Source organism: Manacus candei, unplaced genomic scaffold (genome assembly GCF_025592945.1).
Source record: "Manacus candei isolate 608988 ecotype Guabito, Panama unplaced genomic scaffold, ASM2559294v1 h1tg000025l, whole genome shotgun sequence".
In the NCBI taxonomy this organism is placed as follows: domain Eukaryota; kingdom Metazoa; phylum Chordata; class Aves; order Passeriformes; family Pipridae; genus Manacus; species Manacus candei.
The window spans coordinates 9,081,793-9,097,198 of record NW_026138073.1 but is presented as its reverse complement, the minus strand read 5'-3'; the positions used below and the strand labels follow the sequence as shown (position 1 = coordinate 9,097,198).

General features: G+C 50.5%; 1 protein-coding gene and 1 long non-coding RNA gene across 4 annotated transcripts; one reads left to right on the top strand and one right to left on the bottom strand.

The window, feature by feature from the left end:
• Window positions 1–334: 334 nt before the first annotated feature.
• On the top strand, window positions 335–14,179 carry LOC127471522 (uncharacterized). Its single transcript, XR_007904682.1, has 3 exons — window positions 335–379; window positions 7,339–7,415; window positions 14,062–14,179. It is a non-coding gene; the product is annotated as an uncharacterized LOC127471522 (long non-coding RNA).
• On the bottom strand, window positions 2,527–11,544 carry FAM3D (FAM3 metabolism regulating signaling molecule D). Of its 3 annotated transcripts, none has more exons than XM_051788479.1 (11): window positions 11,329–11,544; window positions 8,257–8,315; window positions 7,435–7,561; window positions 6,584–6,691; window positions 6,243–6,263; window positions 5,496–5,619; window positions 5,191–5,249; window positions 4,771–4,821; window positions 3,406–3,490; window positions 3,150–3,276; window positions 2,527–2,941 (listed from the first exon to the last, which is right to left on the bottom strand). In XM_051788479.1, exons 3-11 carry the CDS (start codon window positions 7,445–7,447, stop codon window positions 2,852–2,854), a joined length of 678 nt encoding a protein of 225 aa, XP_051644439.1. In that variant the 5' UTR covers window positions 7,448–7,561; window positions 8,257–8,315; window positions 11,329–11,544; the 3' UTR covers window positions 2,527–2,851. The 3 variants fall into 3 exon arrangements, with proteins under 3 accessions (XP_051644439.1, XP_051644440.1, XP_051644441.1); XM_051788480.1 differs by having other exon boundaries at window positions 7,435–7,501; XM_051788481.1 differs by lacking the exon at window positions 11,329–11,544 and having other exon boundaries at window positions 7,435–7,501; window positions 8,257–8,441.
• Window positions 14,180–15,406: the final 1,227 nt, after the last annotated feature.

Here is a 15,406-nt window from a genome sequence, read left to right as displayed (position 1 = left end):
AGTAATTGCACTTGACAGGGCAAGATGTCACAGGATGCGGATTCGCCCAGCTGCGGGCCCGGCACCTGCAGGTCCTTGCCTGTGGCATCTTTCCTCGATGCTCCTTTGGTGCTTTGCTGAAATAAACACCAAAAAATAAAGGAGGATTATCCCTCTGCTATGTGCCTGCATCCTGGCTCTTGGCTCCTGTTGCAGCACTGGATTTTGCAAAATTTGCTCCTGCAAACACCCCAGGCTGCCTCTTTGCTGCTGCAGCGTTGGAGCCTACTGTGACCTCAGGTGAGCCAGATTACCTGAAGCTGCATTCTGGGAGGCTGAGCAGATCAGGCTTGTGTTTGGTGAGGACTCCGGGGGATGTGGCACAGTGAAAACCAGCCAGGTGGGTGCCTGTCCCCTTAGTAATACAGCTTTCAATACTCCAAGGCACTGGAAAACCTCATTTGAGGATTGCTGTCCCTGTAGCCACCGTCCTTTTCAAATTTTCTAAAAAAAATAGCAAGTTCAATTTGACTCCTGAATCCATATTTATACTCTGCCTCCCAGTTTCTGGATATTTGAAAAGCAGTGATTTATTTATCAGGACACGGAGACTTTGGCAGGAATGGCTCTTCAAAACACTGGCTGCTAATGAAGACCCCTGCACAGGAGTTTTACTTTTAGCTCTCTCTATTTCTTGCAAATAGTGATGTACCTTAGTAACTGCTCCATGATGGATTCAGAGCTAGTTTTAACTGCCTGTAGTGTGCCGAAACATAAATTTCCTTTATTTTGGCTCTAAACCAGATTTCTAATGTGCACTGTGAAGGGTTAGGAAGAGTTTCCTGCAGCTGAAAGGGGCTGGTTGTTTTCAGGGCTGTAGTTGATGCTGTGCTCTGGTTTACCCCATGCAGCCACCTTTACAGCTCTTGGGCTGTTTTGAGTTTGGTTTATGAGTGAATCTAGATCCTTTGAGGGGGCTTAAAATAGTTGGCATATTTATGCTGGCAGCGCTGCGGGGCTGTGTGATGTGAGGGCTGTTGTGTCTGCTGCCTTGTGTTATTTCTCACTCCTGCCACGGGTAGGGATGATTCAGCGCTTGGGATTAACCACTGTTGTTGCAGCAGATTTAGGGATCGATTTATGGCAGAGGCTTCCCTCTGTGCCATCAGGTGTGTGTTAAGAGCGTGGGAGGATAAGCTGGGATAAAGTACTACACCTCTTGGGGGATTCCTCTGATGGTTGTTTTGGGGTTTTATTTCAGTTTTACCTTTGGAAGTTCTTACAAGTGTTAGACAATTTGTTTGGGCATTTTTCCTTTCTTAGGGAAAACCAGTTGATTGGTGGCATTGGGTTTTGGATCCAGGGTTTCATCCCTCAGGTGACCAACACAGGACAGGCTGTGTCCTTTCCTGGCTTTATCCTGCCAATGCTCCTCACTTCTGTTGCTCTGGGGTGACCTGAGGGCTCGGATGACTCTGTGAACTGCCTGTCAGGACCTGTGCTGAGGCTGTTAGAGTCAGAGAAGGCCATGCAGGACAGCCTGTTACCCCCCGCAGCTCCAAGTGCTCCAGCAGAAATGCTCCACTATCACGTTATGCAAAACTGCTGGTCTGCTTCAAAGAATGGGGAAAAACCAGATATAATCATCGGAAATTAAAGTCTGTACATGATGCAAATTCATCCCTGTCGGTGATGACAGATAAGCCCGTCTGTCACCGGCACAGCTCCTCTTATCTTAGCAGTGCTGGTGCTCAGGGAGGGTTTGGGAACAGACTGTGCTTGGGTGATGCATCCGGACTTGAGTGAGGGCAGATGCTCCCCCAGGATCTGCTCAGCGCTGGGCAGCAGCCTAGGAACCACTCTAGGAGGAGGACTGCGTGGCTTTTCCAGCCTGCCTTTGGGCAGGGATCTTTCCCCTCCTGGTAGTGTTGGCTGGCCCCAGGTTGGGGTGCAGTTCCTGGAGCAAAGCAGGTGTGTGGGTGCCTGCAGGGGGGTGCCAGCCTGGGTGCATTATGTCGCTCCAGAGTGATGTTGGCTCTGGCTCTCCTGGTAAAAGGCTCCCACCTATTGGTTATGCTGCACAATTTCAACTACCCAAGACACCTGCACATTCATCCATCTGTCTCTCTCTGAGGCCAAAGTCAGGTTGGCACATCCCTGGCCTTATCCTGATGGGGATGTGTCACAGAGGATTTAGCTTAACCCAGCTAAAGACTTAACCCAGGAAAGATGCAACCAGGTGGAGAACTTGCTTTGGTCTGCAAGTATTAACCTACATTGCTGCATGGCATCCCTGTGGACTTCTGGCCTTATTGTGGCTGTAGGAGACTGTGGGGCATTGGCAAGAGCTCCAGGGGAAAACCACCAAGGTCTGAACTTGGGATGACTTTACCCTGTGCCATGTGGGGAGGGGGAGCACCCATGTGCAGGGCTGTGGAATGGGTGATGGTGATGCTTGACTGGTGGCAGAGGACCTGGCATGCTGTGCCTTTGGGGGAAAGTGTGGATTACACTTGAAAATGGAAATGAGAAGGTAGTGTGTTATAATTAGAAATCTCATTTAAGAAGTTTAAAAGACATTCTACAAAGTTTTTAGTTTAAAGACAGAAAAATAAAATACCCCAAATTGACCCATAGAGTAGGACAGCTTGGCTGAAACTTGGCCAGGTGTTTGCTCAGGCTCTCCAAGCACTTGTGCAGCTCTTCTCCAAACCCTGCACAGTTCCTGCTGTGAAAAAGACGGTTCCTGGGAGCAGGCAGCAGCTGCTGGGCTGTGTGACCGGGAAGTGGAGAGGCTGGGATCTCCACGATGGAGCTGGTGTACCTGTGGGACTGGTGGAGGTTGCCCTGTGTGGCAGGCTAGAGCTTGATGCTAATCCATCTTCCTGGGGGCACAGCCCTCCATCTCCAGCAGCTCAGGCCAGCCCTCATACTTATTTGTCTCCTTATCATTTTTGATGTGCTGCAAGAAAAAAGAGAGAGAGAAAACTAATGAGGAGGTTGGTGGCATAGTGCAAGTTTGCAACGTGGCAGAAGTTGCAGCTTGGCTTGTCGTGGAGGATAATGCCACTGGCCCTTGTCTTCTGCAGACAGGTAGGTGAGATATAGCTTGGGAGGTGCTATGAAGAGGATGGAGCCTCCAGAGCTGGTGTCAGGGGGGGACCACGTACCTTTTCAAAGGGGGTCTTGTTCATCAGCCCTTTTGCTCCCAAGAAGACCCAGTTGTCCCGAAAGCCCAGCTCACTCACGTGGCTGCTGCCCAGCTCCATGAAACGCGCCCGTACATTGTCATTCATCCTGAAAGAGGGTAAGAGGGTGGCAGTGTGCTGCCAGGTGGGTGTCCCCTCCTGTCCCTCTCTGCTACTGGCAGCTCCCCCAGCTGCAGGTTTTTGGGGAACCCAGTGTTGCTGCCATGGGCAAACTCACTTTGTGGCAGGATCATCGTAGCTTGCTGTCAGCACGAGGGTGCCGCGCCTGATCCCTTGGAGGAAGGTTTCCAGCTTTTTAATGTCTGGGAGAGAAGAGCATTGGGAAGAGAAAAAGGGATTTAGCAGGGACTGTTGTGTGGTAGCTGGAGGAGCCTCCCCTAGGTCAGTGGAAAATGCTGGTGCTAGCCAGGATTTGGGGCCATGGACTTGGGGAAGGGTGGGGTCCCAGATGCTGCATTCCCCATCCTATGTTCCCACTTGGGCTTTCCTGCAGCGCCCAGGACTGATGTCCTTCTCTCAGTACAACTGCAGGGTGGAAATTGCTTCTAAACTTTGCTCGCTAACTGTGAAATCTAGTTATGTGAATTTACTTCCTGACACAAGAAATGAACCTGCCCAGGCACAGAGCTGCCTGCCCTGCAATCATGGCTGTATTGAGGGAATTATTCCTCATCCTGCATCTGTGGGATGCTTGAATCCAATGCCCCATCTAGTGGCACAGGAGCCAACTGCCTTCTCGTTCCCAGTACCTCTTCTATCAAGCATCTTGCTCATGAACTCAGCTGGAAATACCATTATATTGGCGATTCTCCTCAAAAATCCAGAGTTATCAAGAATAAGTGGCAAAACCAAGGAGCGTAGAGGGGGACTGATCTCTAGGGAAGGCTTGAACAGAAAAAGGAAAATTGAATGGACTACAAGGATGATTTTAACACGTGGTTTTTGATGAGTCCTGCCAAAGCTGCAGAGCGATTTGGTAACAGCTTGGCAACAGTGGTGGGATTTTCAGCATCCAGCATGTCAGTGTCAGCCAGGTGCTGCCCTGACTCAGGGCATCTATTTGCTGCTAGGAATATTGTCTGAAGCCAGCAGGCACAGGTCTTTGCTGCCATGCTCCTTGCTGGGCCCGGAGGCCGTGTCTCACTGCCATGCCCTGAGCTCCCTCATTTATTCTTCCACGAAAGGCAGGGAAACAAACTGCTGCTCAGCCACCACCAGCATTCAAAAACTGAATTGCAAGTTGCAAAATATCAAGATTAACTACCTGATCTCAGAAAGTACCTTTCTCAAATCTCGAGTGCCCTGGTCTGTTCAGGTTAGTGAAATTATGTTTTCCAGGCTACTGGGTGCACGTAAAAGGAGTGAGAAGCCTATCTTGGATGTGGATGCATTGTGAGGACTCCAGGCTTGATGGCCTCAGGGAAAGCTGGGCTTTTACCACCCAGGCTGGCAATTCTGGTCAAAGTCCACTCAAATTTATGGTTAAATACATGACAGAGGAGCAGCTGAAGTAGCCAGCAGCCAGCAGTGTTGGTGTGAACCCTGGCTGGGAACCACTAAGCAGCAGAGTGATGGTGCTCACCTCCAGAGTACATGTCGAATGAGTCAGTTTTCAGGAGCTTCCCAGTTGTTCCTGAAAGGTTAAAATTGAAAACAGAGCACAGTGAGTTTGCACTGGGGTGGCTCTAGGCTTTGCCTGACCATGGGCCAGGGGTTCCTACTCCAAATGCTTTGCTCTTCCCTCAGCGTGTCATATCTTCTGTGTTGCTTGGAGGAGCTCGTGGAACTGTCATGCATGTGGAACTGACCCAGGTGGGTTTGTTCCCTTCTCACTGGCAGTGCTTGCAACCATAACTGTGGCTGTGTGCCCCATGCAACAAGATGGGCATGCTTTTGGCTCAGCCACAGTGCCTGGGAGGGGGTCCCCAATGGCCTGTTCTCTCCTGGGAGAGGAAGGAAACTTTGCCATGGGGAAAAAGGAGTCAGTGCCCACCCAACTCACCATTCACCAGTGCAATGTTCAGGCCTCTGCCAATGTTGTTTTTGATGCTGCTCATGAGGCTGGAAAGGAAAGCAGAGAGCACAGTGAGTGCAGGGATGCCCTGGAGATGCTGGTGCCAGTGAAACTGTGATGGGGCAAAGAAGCTGCAGACAGCAAAATACTCCAGAAGTGGTAGCAAAGAAATCTATTTACAGAAATTTTTTTTAACCACAAATACTCTGTGACAGCCACTGATGTGCTTGGCAGAGGCCAAACTGAAGGCCAGGCCAGCCACGGCTGCTCTGTTCCTGCCATGTGCTACTTACACCAAGTCTTCAAAGCAGATGGAAGGTCCCACCACGTTTGCAGCACCACTGATGATCTTGAAGGCAAAATAATTCTGAGGGCAGCTCTTCTGGTTCCCACACTTGTGCTGGGGCAGCTTCTCACCTGCGAGGGAGGAGTGGAGCTGCAAGCATTGGCCCCTCAGGGGGACACAGGCCATGCCCCTGAGTGGCTGAGCAGGGCTGGAACTGGGGATAGTGGCCCACTAAGGGGGTAACACCTGGACTGGCTTCTTGCATGAAGGAGGCTTGTCCTGGGGCTGGGACCAGCTTTGTGCTTGAGGTTTACGGTGTGGAGGCCTGGGGTGGGAGGTATGAGTTGGTGCTGCCAGGTGCTGCTCTGGGTGTGAGATGGCACAGCTGCTGCCATAGGGGTCAGAGGGCTGTGTGCCAGGAGCATTTGGAGCTGGTATCCAAGGCCAGACCCTCAGGGCTTTTCTGCCCAGAGTTTCCCCACTCTTTGCCAAGGCAGGGACCCACCTGGCAGGACCCATGACCTTCCTTCTGTGCCCTGAGGGTGCTTCTGCTGGGGGCAGGGTGTTTGCATGAAGGTTTGTGTGCTCGCAGAGCCTGCCAAAACCCCACTGCTGTGTGCAATAGCAAATCCTCCTGTGCTTGGGAGGGTGGGATTTTTGCCTTGGCTCTGAGGGCAGCTATCGCGCATCCACCATCACCCTCAACCCTGGAGCGGAGCTGTGGGACAGAGATGAAGTCGAGAGCAGTACTCACTGCTGGGCTTGTTCCTGGCACCTGTGGGTATCAAGCAGGAGGGTTAGACACCCCAGAGAGCAGCTGGCTCTTCCCCAAGCCTGGAGCAGCTGTTCAGGCACCAGCTCCCCAAAACTGGTTCCTATGGCTGCAGGCATCTCTGGACCCATGCTGCCCCAGTGCAGCTTCCCACTGTGCTGTCCCCTCCCTGCCCTGGTGGTCAGAGCTAGTGGTTATAGCCTTGGCCAGAGATTGCAAGTGCAAATATTTGTGGCAACTATATCCAGCCCTGGGGGCTGGCTTGCAATGGAACTTCCCACACCCTCCCTCTGAATCTGGCTGGAGCCCCGTTGGTGCCTCACCGAGCCAGCTCCGCAGGCTGATGGTTTTCCAGCTGTGGTGGAAGTACGTCTGCATGATGAACCATGTGCCCAGCAGTGTGATGAGCAGCACCATGCACCGGATCACACCTGCAAGGTGCGGGAGAGGAGCCAGGTGAGAGCAGCAGCCGCAGCTTCGTCAGACCGGGGCATCCCTCTGGTTTCTTGGGGACTTGGTTTGTCTGTCCCAAGGTTACCAGGCTCAGGGTGACAGCCAGTGCTTACACGGTGTGGGAAGGCAGCTAACACTCCTTCACCATCTAAATGGATTCTGATCTCTTAATTAATATCTCTGGAGTATGTGGTGATGCTCAGATAGGCACTACCATTCTACTGGGAGGCACTATTCATATTTCTCTCTACATTAAAGTAAATCTGATAATTACTCAGAGAGCTATGTAAATCCAAATATTTCTTATGTTCCCAGTGCTGGGAAGACTGCTATCTCCCAATTAGTCACTTGCTACAGCCGAGCAGCTGCTGATACAAATGTGATTGGCATTTGGCTTTAAAACAGCGCTCATCAGAGCAAAACGTTCCAGTCCTGCATGGAAAGAGAGTAGAAAAATGTACTTTTATTGCAGCTGAATAGCTCTTATGGAACCAGGAGCGTCTCAATAGCCATCTCTTCCCAGACACAGAAAGTTTCACTGGGAAAAATACAACAGGCTGAAATCTACACAAATCTTGTAAAAACCTGATGCTTACACAAAGGCCTTTTCTCATGTGCCTGGCAGGGAAAGGTCAGGGCTTAGAAGGCATCATGTAAATGAGAAGGAGGCATAAGGAACTGTAGAAGAATGGACAGAGAAAGGTAAATATATCTCCCTCACCTGATATCCGCATGGTGTTGGGGAGGGAGAGCACAGCTGAGGAGGTGGCCAATGGTCACAGGTCACCCTGAAGAAAAGAAGGCAATGCCATAAAGAGTACCTGTAACCCACCAAAGCCAGGTAGGTTCTGGATGAAAAGATAATAGCTATGTTTAGTCATATTTGTAATAGCTAAGGCATCATCAGAGATGTACAAATTCCTATCAGGCACATGTGCTTGATCCCACCCTGATAAGTCCTGGCTCTGTATGCTAGAGCAGGCTGCACTGATAAAGCTCGATCCCTCTGAAGTCTCAGAACCCTTCCCTGTGTCTGTCTGCTGCCCCCGTGCTCCTGTTTCGTGTTGTGTTCTTGGTAATGGATCACGTTTTTTCTATTCTGCTGATGAGGTGGATATTTTCAGTTACAGCTTTGCTGCATTTCCTTCTGGGATGATGCAAAGTAGGTTTTAAATATTAGGGGCTGCAAAATGCTGTCCGAGGACAAGCTGTGATTTGGCCTTGCCCAGTTAGGGGAACCTCTGGGAACAAGCTTGTCCTCCTTCAAATCCAAAGGAGAAAGGAAGAAGGGCAGCACCACTGTGCTGGGCAGAGCAGGCAGCTTTGCAGACACCCAACTTAAAACCAGAAATATTCCCACTCGGCCAAATCTTGGAGCGACTTCACCCACAGGGATGGGGTGTGGTTGTAATTTGGAGCATGAACTATTTCCCACCCGAGCGAGTCCATCTGCTGCCCTCTCTCCCACTGCCACCCTGACCTACGGGACAGGCACCCGCCACCCCACGCACTGGCCTCCCAGGGGCTGGGGACCCACTCCTACCTTTGAAATTCCAGGCTGCAGTCCGGGCGAACGTCTGTGGTGGAAACCACCCTGGACTCCTAAGGCAAATTGTCACTTGTGAGATAGGTGCTGGTTAATGAGCCTCCTGGTTAATGAGCCTGATGTTAACTGAACAGCCCTATAAGTGCTGTTTGACAGAAAATTTGTAAAAGGGCCGTGCTGAGAGTTGCTTTTCCTGTTTGATGGGTAAATAAGGAGCAACGGGTTTTAGCAGGGCTGGGTTAAATGTTGATTTCAGGCTGCTGCGTCATGAGGAAGCAGAGAAGAGGTTTCCCTCCTGCCCAGCCCTGCTCCGGGTCCCCTCCCAGGGCTTGCCGTGTTACTGACTGTGGCTGTGGTGCGTGTCCTGCCTTGAACCCTGGGCGGGATGGACCTGCATCCCCCCTCAGTGCCCTGATATGATGCTCCCCTTGGTTTTCCCTACACCCAGGGGCAGGTTGCAGCATCATTGTCTGGGGCTTTTAGGCAGCCCCTCAGTGATGTTTCAGGTGTCTGGAGCCTGGCACTGCTCCCCCATGAGACCCCTCCGCTGTGCCCATGTCTGCTGGGTCACTGCAGCAAGGAGGATACGCTGGAGCTGCTCCAGCAGGGAATTACGAGCTTCCCATGGGAGACTGGCCTGTCTGTGTTTTAAAGGAGGCCTTGGAAGGTATTTCTGTACCCTAGGGTATCATGACAGTGTGTTTTTGGTAGTGTATCAGCCGAGCTCGCAGCTTCCCAGCAGAATCGCCCTTTTCTGCCCAGCAGCTATTCCTCCCAGAGGAAGGGGCCTGTGAACAGGAATCTGTCCCTGTGGGAGGTGTCAGGGGGGTCTGTGATTCCCACAGCCCTTCCCCACACCACCTTGTCCTGGTCCATCCCAGCCCCCAGCATGGTATCTCTGAAACAGATTTTAAAACTTGTGATGGAGCTGGGATTAACAGGCCCATTTCACTGAGCTGGTAGAAGAGCCACAGACCTGAAAAAGGATGGTTTAAAGGTTTTGGAGGATGAATGCTGCCTGTGGCTGGATCTGGAGAGGCAGTACAAGGCTCTTCCCTTTTGCTCCTTTCAACATGAAGTTCTGCTTGTTAAACACAGGGACACTATCCCAGTCCTGGCTCCCCCATGCCAGTGCCTGATCTAGTGATGAGGTCAGAAAATGGGGGCAGTCCTCAGAATCCCACTTGGCAAGACACAAGAACTTCAAAATTGGTATTGGTTTGCTTCTGGAGCTTGTTGACTTCCCCCCAAGTGCTGTGAGTAGAGCCAGGAGCTGGTGAGGATTCAGACCTGGACTGTGATTTGGACACAGTGAGTGGAGCAAAACTCCACTGGGTTTGCAAAACCCTCCCTGTTTGGTCCCCACCTCTACAGTGACCATTGGCCTCACAGGGGCCCATTGCATAGTTCTCTCCTTTACCAAATTTGTGGGTTTTCTATGCACATACTGATTTCATTGCAGAGGAAGAGAAATGGAAAAATAAACCAATAAATGCCAGTGCTTTAGGGAAGTGATATATTTATTTGGGCTGTTTATCTTCACCTTAATCCCAGATAAAATTTATTGGGTGAAGTCCCTAGGCAGTGAAAATCCTGGAACCTGATTGCATTACAAGAGAGTAACCATGTCCTGTTATTTATATTACATTATTTTATAATTGTTTGCACTGAATAATTTTTTTTCTTCCTAGTGTTGTGCCAGAATAAAAGGCACCTGTGCTCTGACATCTGCCAGAGACCTGCTGGCAGGCGAGGGAGAAAGGAAGGAACTATATCAGGTGTTAAACAGAGTTATTTGTCTAATAAACATGAAATTATTTGCTTAAAAAGCATTCCAGGAACAAAAAGAGTTCTTGGACAAATATTGCTAAACAGGTTCATGGTGTTGTAAGGCAAAGGCTGCACCCAAGCCTGCTCTGGATGGAAGTGCCGCTCAGCAGAGCTGAGTTAATTGCTGTCAAGAAGAAACACAGTTTGGTTTTCCAGGATTCAGCAGGTGAACGTTCTGTTGCCTCCTGGCACTGCAGGAAAACTTTACTTTGCTTCCCCACAAACTCCTGCCTTTTTTTTTTCTATTTTTTTTTCTGCTTTTGAGCCCTACATGTCCCTCTTTTTCCAGCAGGTCCCTGACTGTGAACACGAGCATTTTGCTGTGGGGTGGGGCTGGGGCTCCAAAGAGGGTGACTGCCCACACCAATCGAGTCACCCCTCCAACAGTCAGGTTTTCCTGCAAAATTGAATGCAGGGGTGCAGAGGAGGGACTGCTGTTGAGTGGGTGCACATCCACCCCGTGTTCAGGGTTTATCCCACCACAGGAGAATGGAGGGTGCTACACTGCCATTTTCAGTCTCAAAAGGAGTCAATCTGACTGAGTTTTGCCAGCTTACTCAACTGGAGGGGGCTGTTTGCCAGAGGGCTTATAAATTCCTCTGCTCATAAAAATGCTTGGCCAGCTGCTGGATCCACCAAATGGCTGGAGAGGACATCTTATGGCAAAACTACCCCCAGTACAATCCAGTAGTTATCCAGGGTGTTGACCAATGTTTGCTGCTTTCTACCAGGAAGCACTTGCCACCTCATGTCCTCCTTCCCTCCCATCTAGTCTGGTTTCTCAAAACTCCAGATGATGTCATCAGTTTTTTAAAGAAAATATTTCCCTCTCTATTGGTGCTGTGTGGGCAGCAAGACTGAGTCTCTTTCAGCAGTGCAAGAAAAAATACATGATAACCTGAGAAGCAGCCTGATCTTGGACAAACCACACACTCTGCACAGTGAACATCCTGCAAATTCATCCATAGCCATGACGGATAAAGGGCTTTGATCTGGACCCCACATCACACAGCTGATTCCACCACATTACAAATCCCTGTTAACACAGGTAGTTCATTAGTTCTGACCATGAAACCAGCACAGTTGCATCTCATGGAAGGAATGCCTACAAGAAGGAGGAACAACCAAAACCTCGCCCATGCAACCTTCTAACCTGCCAGCAAGTAAAAAGAAATGCATTACTTCAGTCATGCTCTAGAAACCACATTTCCCAGTCAGGGATGGGACAAGTCTACGTACCTTTCAGCGTCCCAGCTGTGCTGTCCCTCTCTGCAGGCTGGGGGTGCTGGGGCGTCCCAGGGAGCTGGGGTACCATGTGCTGGGCAGTGTGGCAGTGCAGCTGCCAAGTCTGCCCAGCCCTCTGTGACTCATGGTACCTCCCTGAGCCTTATCTCACCGCCCGGTGTGGGGCTGAGCACCCGGCGTGTCAGCCCACAGGGAGCAGTGACCAGCAGTGGTTGGGAGCAGCTGTTCCATGGGAGGGAGGAAACAGTAATTCCTGTGGCCATGACCTCATGTGTTTCTTTTGGAGGTTTTCTCTACTTTGGCACTCACTTTTTTGGCACATCAGAAGAGAAAAACCTCTCTGAGGGCGGTCACCAGCCTGACTCTCTGCTCTTGCATCAAACCAGCACACTGGGCAGCGTGGCTGATGCAGGGTTCTGCAATGGGAGCGGGTGGGCAGGAAGCCAGGCCTGGTGTTCCCCAATCTGGAGTAAAGCCAGAATAACCTGATCTGGCAGGATTTCCCCCTGGCTGTGCTGCACGTGTTCGGGCTGCCCCTGAGCGCTGCTTCGCTGCCTCTCATTTGCAGGAGGCTGGAGGTTCCTTTTTCAAGTAAGCGTTTATTTATTCAGCAACAGACCTGAACTCTGAAGGAGTCCTGAGTTAACTACAGATATAGATTTAGGCTGTTTTCTTTTTAATCATTTATTGTTATTATTATGGTTCTGAAGGAAGAAATCACTCCTTGGAGACTCTAGCCCTGCAGTTAGCACTAGAGGCCCTATATATTTTCAAAAGCTGAACCTCATTTACCTGCCAGCAAGAACAAAAGTGTTCCCATTCCTTCTTTCCTTTTTCTTTTCCATTCCTATCACTTAGAAAAACTAAATGGCTTCTCTTGGAGCTTTTAAAGCAATTTTCATTCCAGAACCAGTGGAGGAAATGCAGGGCTGGCAGCAGCAGCACTGTCTTTGGACTGCAGCTTGCAGAGGGCTGGAGCAGAACCCCTGAGGGACCAGTGCCTCTCCCTGGTAATTAGTTTATTACCTGAGGGTGATCTCTGCATAAAGCTGTGCACTGAGCTTTTCTTTGCTTCCCTCCAGCTCTGGTCCCCAGAGCTGGGCAAGGGGTGCAGGGGGTGCTGAACACCAGGGGAAATCAAAGACCCCTAAACCAAATCCTTCCAGATAGAGAGCAGAAAAGCAAACACATGCTTGGGCTCTGCACTGGGATAATTATTGCCCTCAGAAGGAAATTTTAGCTGCGGTGAGAGTCTAAGCTTAAACAGTACAGTCTAAATCAAAAACCTTCTCTCTCTCCAGGGAAATATCCTTCCCATTAGTTTGTTTAGCTGCTGGCAATAACCGGCTCAGCTCAATAACCAAGTGCCCCAAGCCCCAGCGTGCCACAGCACGTGTCCCTGCTCCATCCACCCGCTTCCCACCCATTCAGGAGCTGGCCCATGGCATGGGGATTGTAGTGCCCTGGGGGAGGTCAGTTACGTGATGAATTTCTCCTCCTGCTTCAAGGCACCTGAGGCCTCTGAGTCCTCTATGGAGATGGAGGCATTGCTGCTGCTTGCAGAGGAAATGAGCAAAAACCATCAGCAGGGCCAGGAGCCTCATCATCACAGCAAAGAAATCTTGCTTGAAATGCCTCTGCTCTCTGGAACTGCACATTCCATCCAAGATGTTTCTCTGAAACCACAGGAAAAGATGGGTAGCTGTGTGCTTTCCTCATGGGATGTGGCTATGGCACAGCTCAAGTGCTGGTGCTGGCATGGAGAGCCCTTTTGTCCCATTCCTGCATCCTGTGGTAGCCCAGGTTTTGCTCATCCAATGTGGCACACAGCAGAAGGGGGCTTTTAAATGGGGGCTTTTTAAATGCCACCTAGCTTTAGTGAATGTGTCAAGTGCTGGGAACAGGACATCAGCTTCATCTCAACACAGCAAACAATTAACTGGTGCAGTGCAATGGAATCACACCAGACTCATCCTCAGGCTCCCCTCAGGGGTTCTGTGTGATGCAGAGAAAGAGAAATTAAGAAAAAATAATAGACGTGATGTCAAAAAGGTGCCAAGGTGGGGAATGAGCAGTCTGTGGTGCAAAGTCACAGCACTGCAATGAGCACCCTGGTAGAATTGGCAGGAGTGGGCTGGTACGCAAGGAGCTGCTCTCCTCATCCTCCTCATCCTCCCTCCGTGTGTCAGTGCTGGGTGTGTGGCCCCTCAGCGGATGGTGGGAAGCCTTGGGGCACTGGTGGCTCCTGCCAAATAGCCCCAGTGGCTGCAGGACTGTCCCTCCCAGGACATGAAAGCTCAGCATCAGGAGGTTTCCCCAAAGATCCCTCGCCTATGGGGCTCTGCAGTGGCCAGGGACACGCTGCTTTTCAGGGATGTGCTCTCTGGGATGAAGTCATGACAAATTCTCTTAGGAAAGGTTTGGCCACTACCACTTTGCAAACTTTGTCCTGACAAGCACTGTGGGTGTATGGATTCTGATTGCTCCTGCCGAGCTAAGCCCCATACTGCAGATGTTAAGTGTAGCACCTTCGAACAACCTGTAACTTCTGGGTTTGTGTAGTGTTAAACATAATCTACACTTCCTGCACCACATGTGACAGAGGTGGGTGAGGGCGAGGGTTGTCTTTGCAGCCCACACCTTCCACCTGTGCTGCTGTGGGGGGTTATTCACCCACCAATAAACCATCCTGTTCCTGTACTCACCTCTCCTTTCCCACTTTTGCAGAGGTCAATAACTAGCACTATTTCATTGCCCGAAGAGTGAATCATGTCAGCAAACTGTCGGGAAACACATCCCATCGGTTTCCGGAGTGACCGAGCATCCGGGTGAGACGCGGCAGGGTTACCCTGTGCCAGATGAGAACTGTGTGAGGACAAAGTTTGACAGGAGGGTTGTTATAACAATATTGGGCAAGAAGGTGAAGACGCAGTTTCAGCAGCGGAGACAGGACGTGTTTGGCTGGGCAGGGGCTGGTGCGCGGTGCGCGTCCCCGCAGCGCGGCGGTGCCGGCTATTGGGGGTGCTGTTGTGCAGCGCATCCTGCGCCCGGCCGAGCCCGGCGCACAGCCCACTGCCGGCTTTGCCGCCAGGAGAGAAAAATAAATAAGGGAAATCATAACCGCTTTTACTATTAAAAGAGAAATTAGCTCGGGCAGTGCTAAGCCCCCGGTCTGCGGGCCCAGTGCAGCCAATCTGCTTTTATTGTTTTGCAGGACTCCTCTGCAACTGAACGATGACAAATACCAGGAATTAGCACAGTGTAATTACTCCGTATTAGCTGAATTCACAGTATAGAGACAGATCATAAACAGCCATTGATTATTCCTAATTTCACATTTTTACCATTCTGAATTGCAGCAATTATGCCTGTCCGAGGGAATTAGCTTCCCTTTCAACCCCGCAGATTCGCAGTCACTGCCCTTCCTTTAAGAGACTTTTTCACCGCTGAAAAAAAAAAGAACATTTAGCACAAATCCCTCCCTACTTCTGCAACAAAATGCCCTCCCCACCCCGCCCTTATAGTCCCCAGATCCCTCTGGCTTTACAGTCCAAAGGTTGCTCCTTTTGCTGCCAGCTGCCTCACGACACAGGTGGGGGCTTGGTGCTCATTCCACCCTGCGTTGTTGCAGAGGTCATTGGCAGTCCCGGCTCTTGGTGAGGGTGTTGCTTGTGGGAAGAGGCTTAGGCAGCACCAAGGCTCACTGTCCGTCTCCTCTTGCTGGTTTGTCCATGCAAGCAGCGCTCATGTTTAGGCATCATCTCTTTTTTGAAACATGGTTGCAGGCCAGGACATGATTTCCAAGAGCTAATTTGCACCTCCAGGGAAATCGAGTTGGGGAGCCTGTGCCTCCAGCTGGGTAACGCCTGTGCCCTCCCCAGACAAGATCTGTGAGAGAGGCTGGTAAACTTCATCATTTTCTTGTTACAGACTGCAAGCAGTATTAAAAAATGAATGTAGATATAAATTATTAATATTTGCATGGGAAATTTCTAACCCTATTAGTATCATATCATTAAATTTGTTTCTTATGCACAGGCAGTGATTTCATTACAAAGGGTAGCAGAGCGTA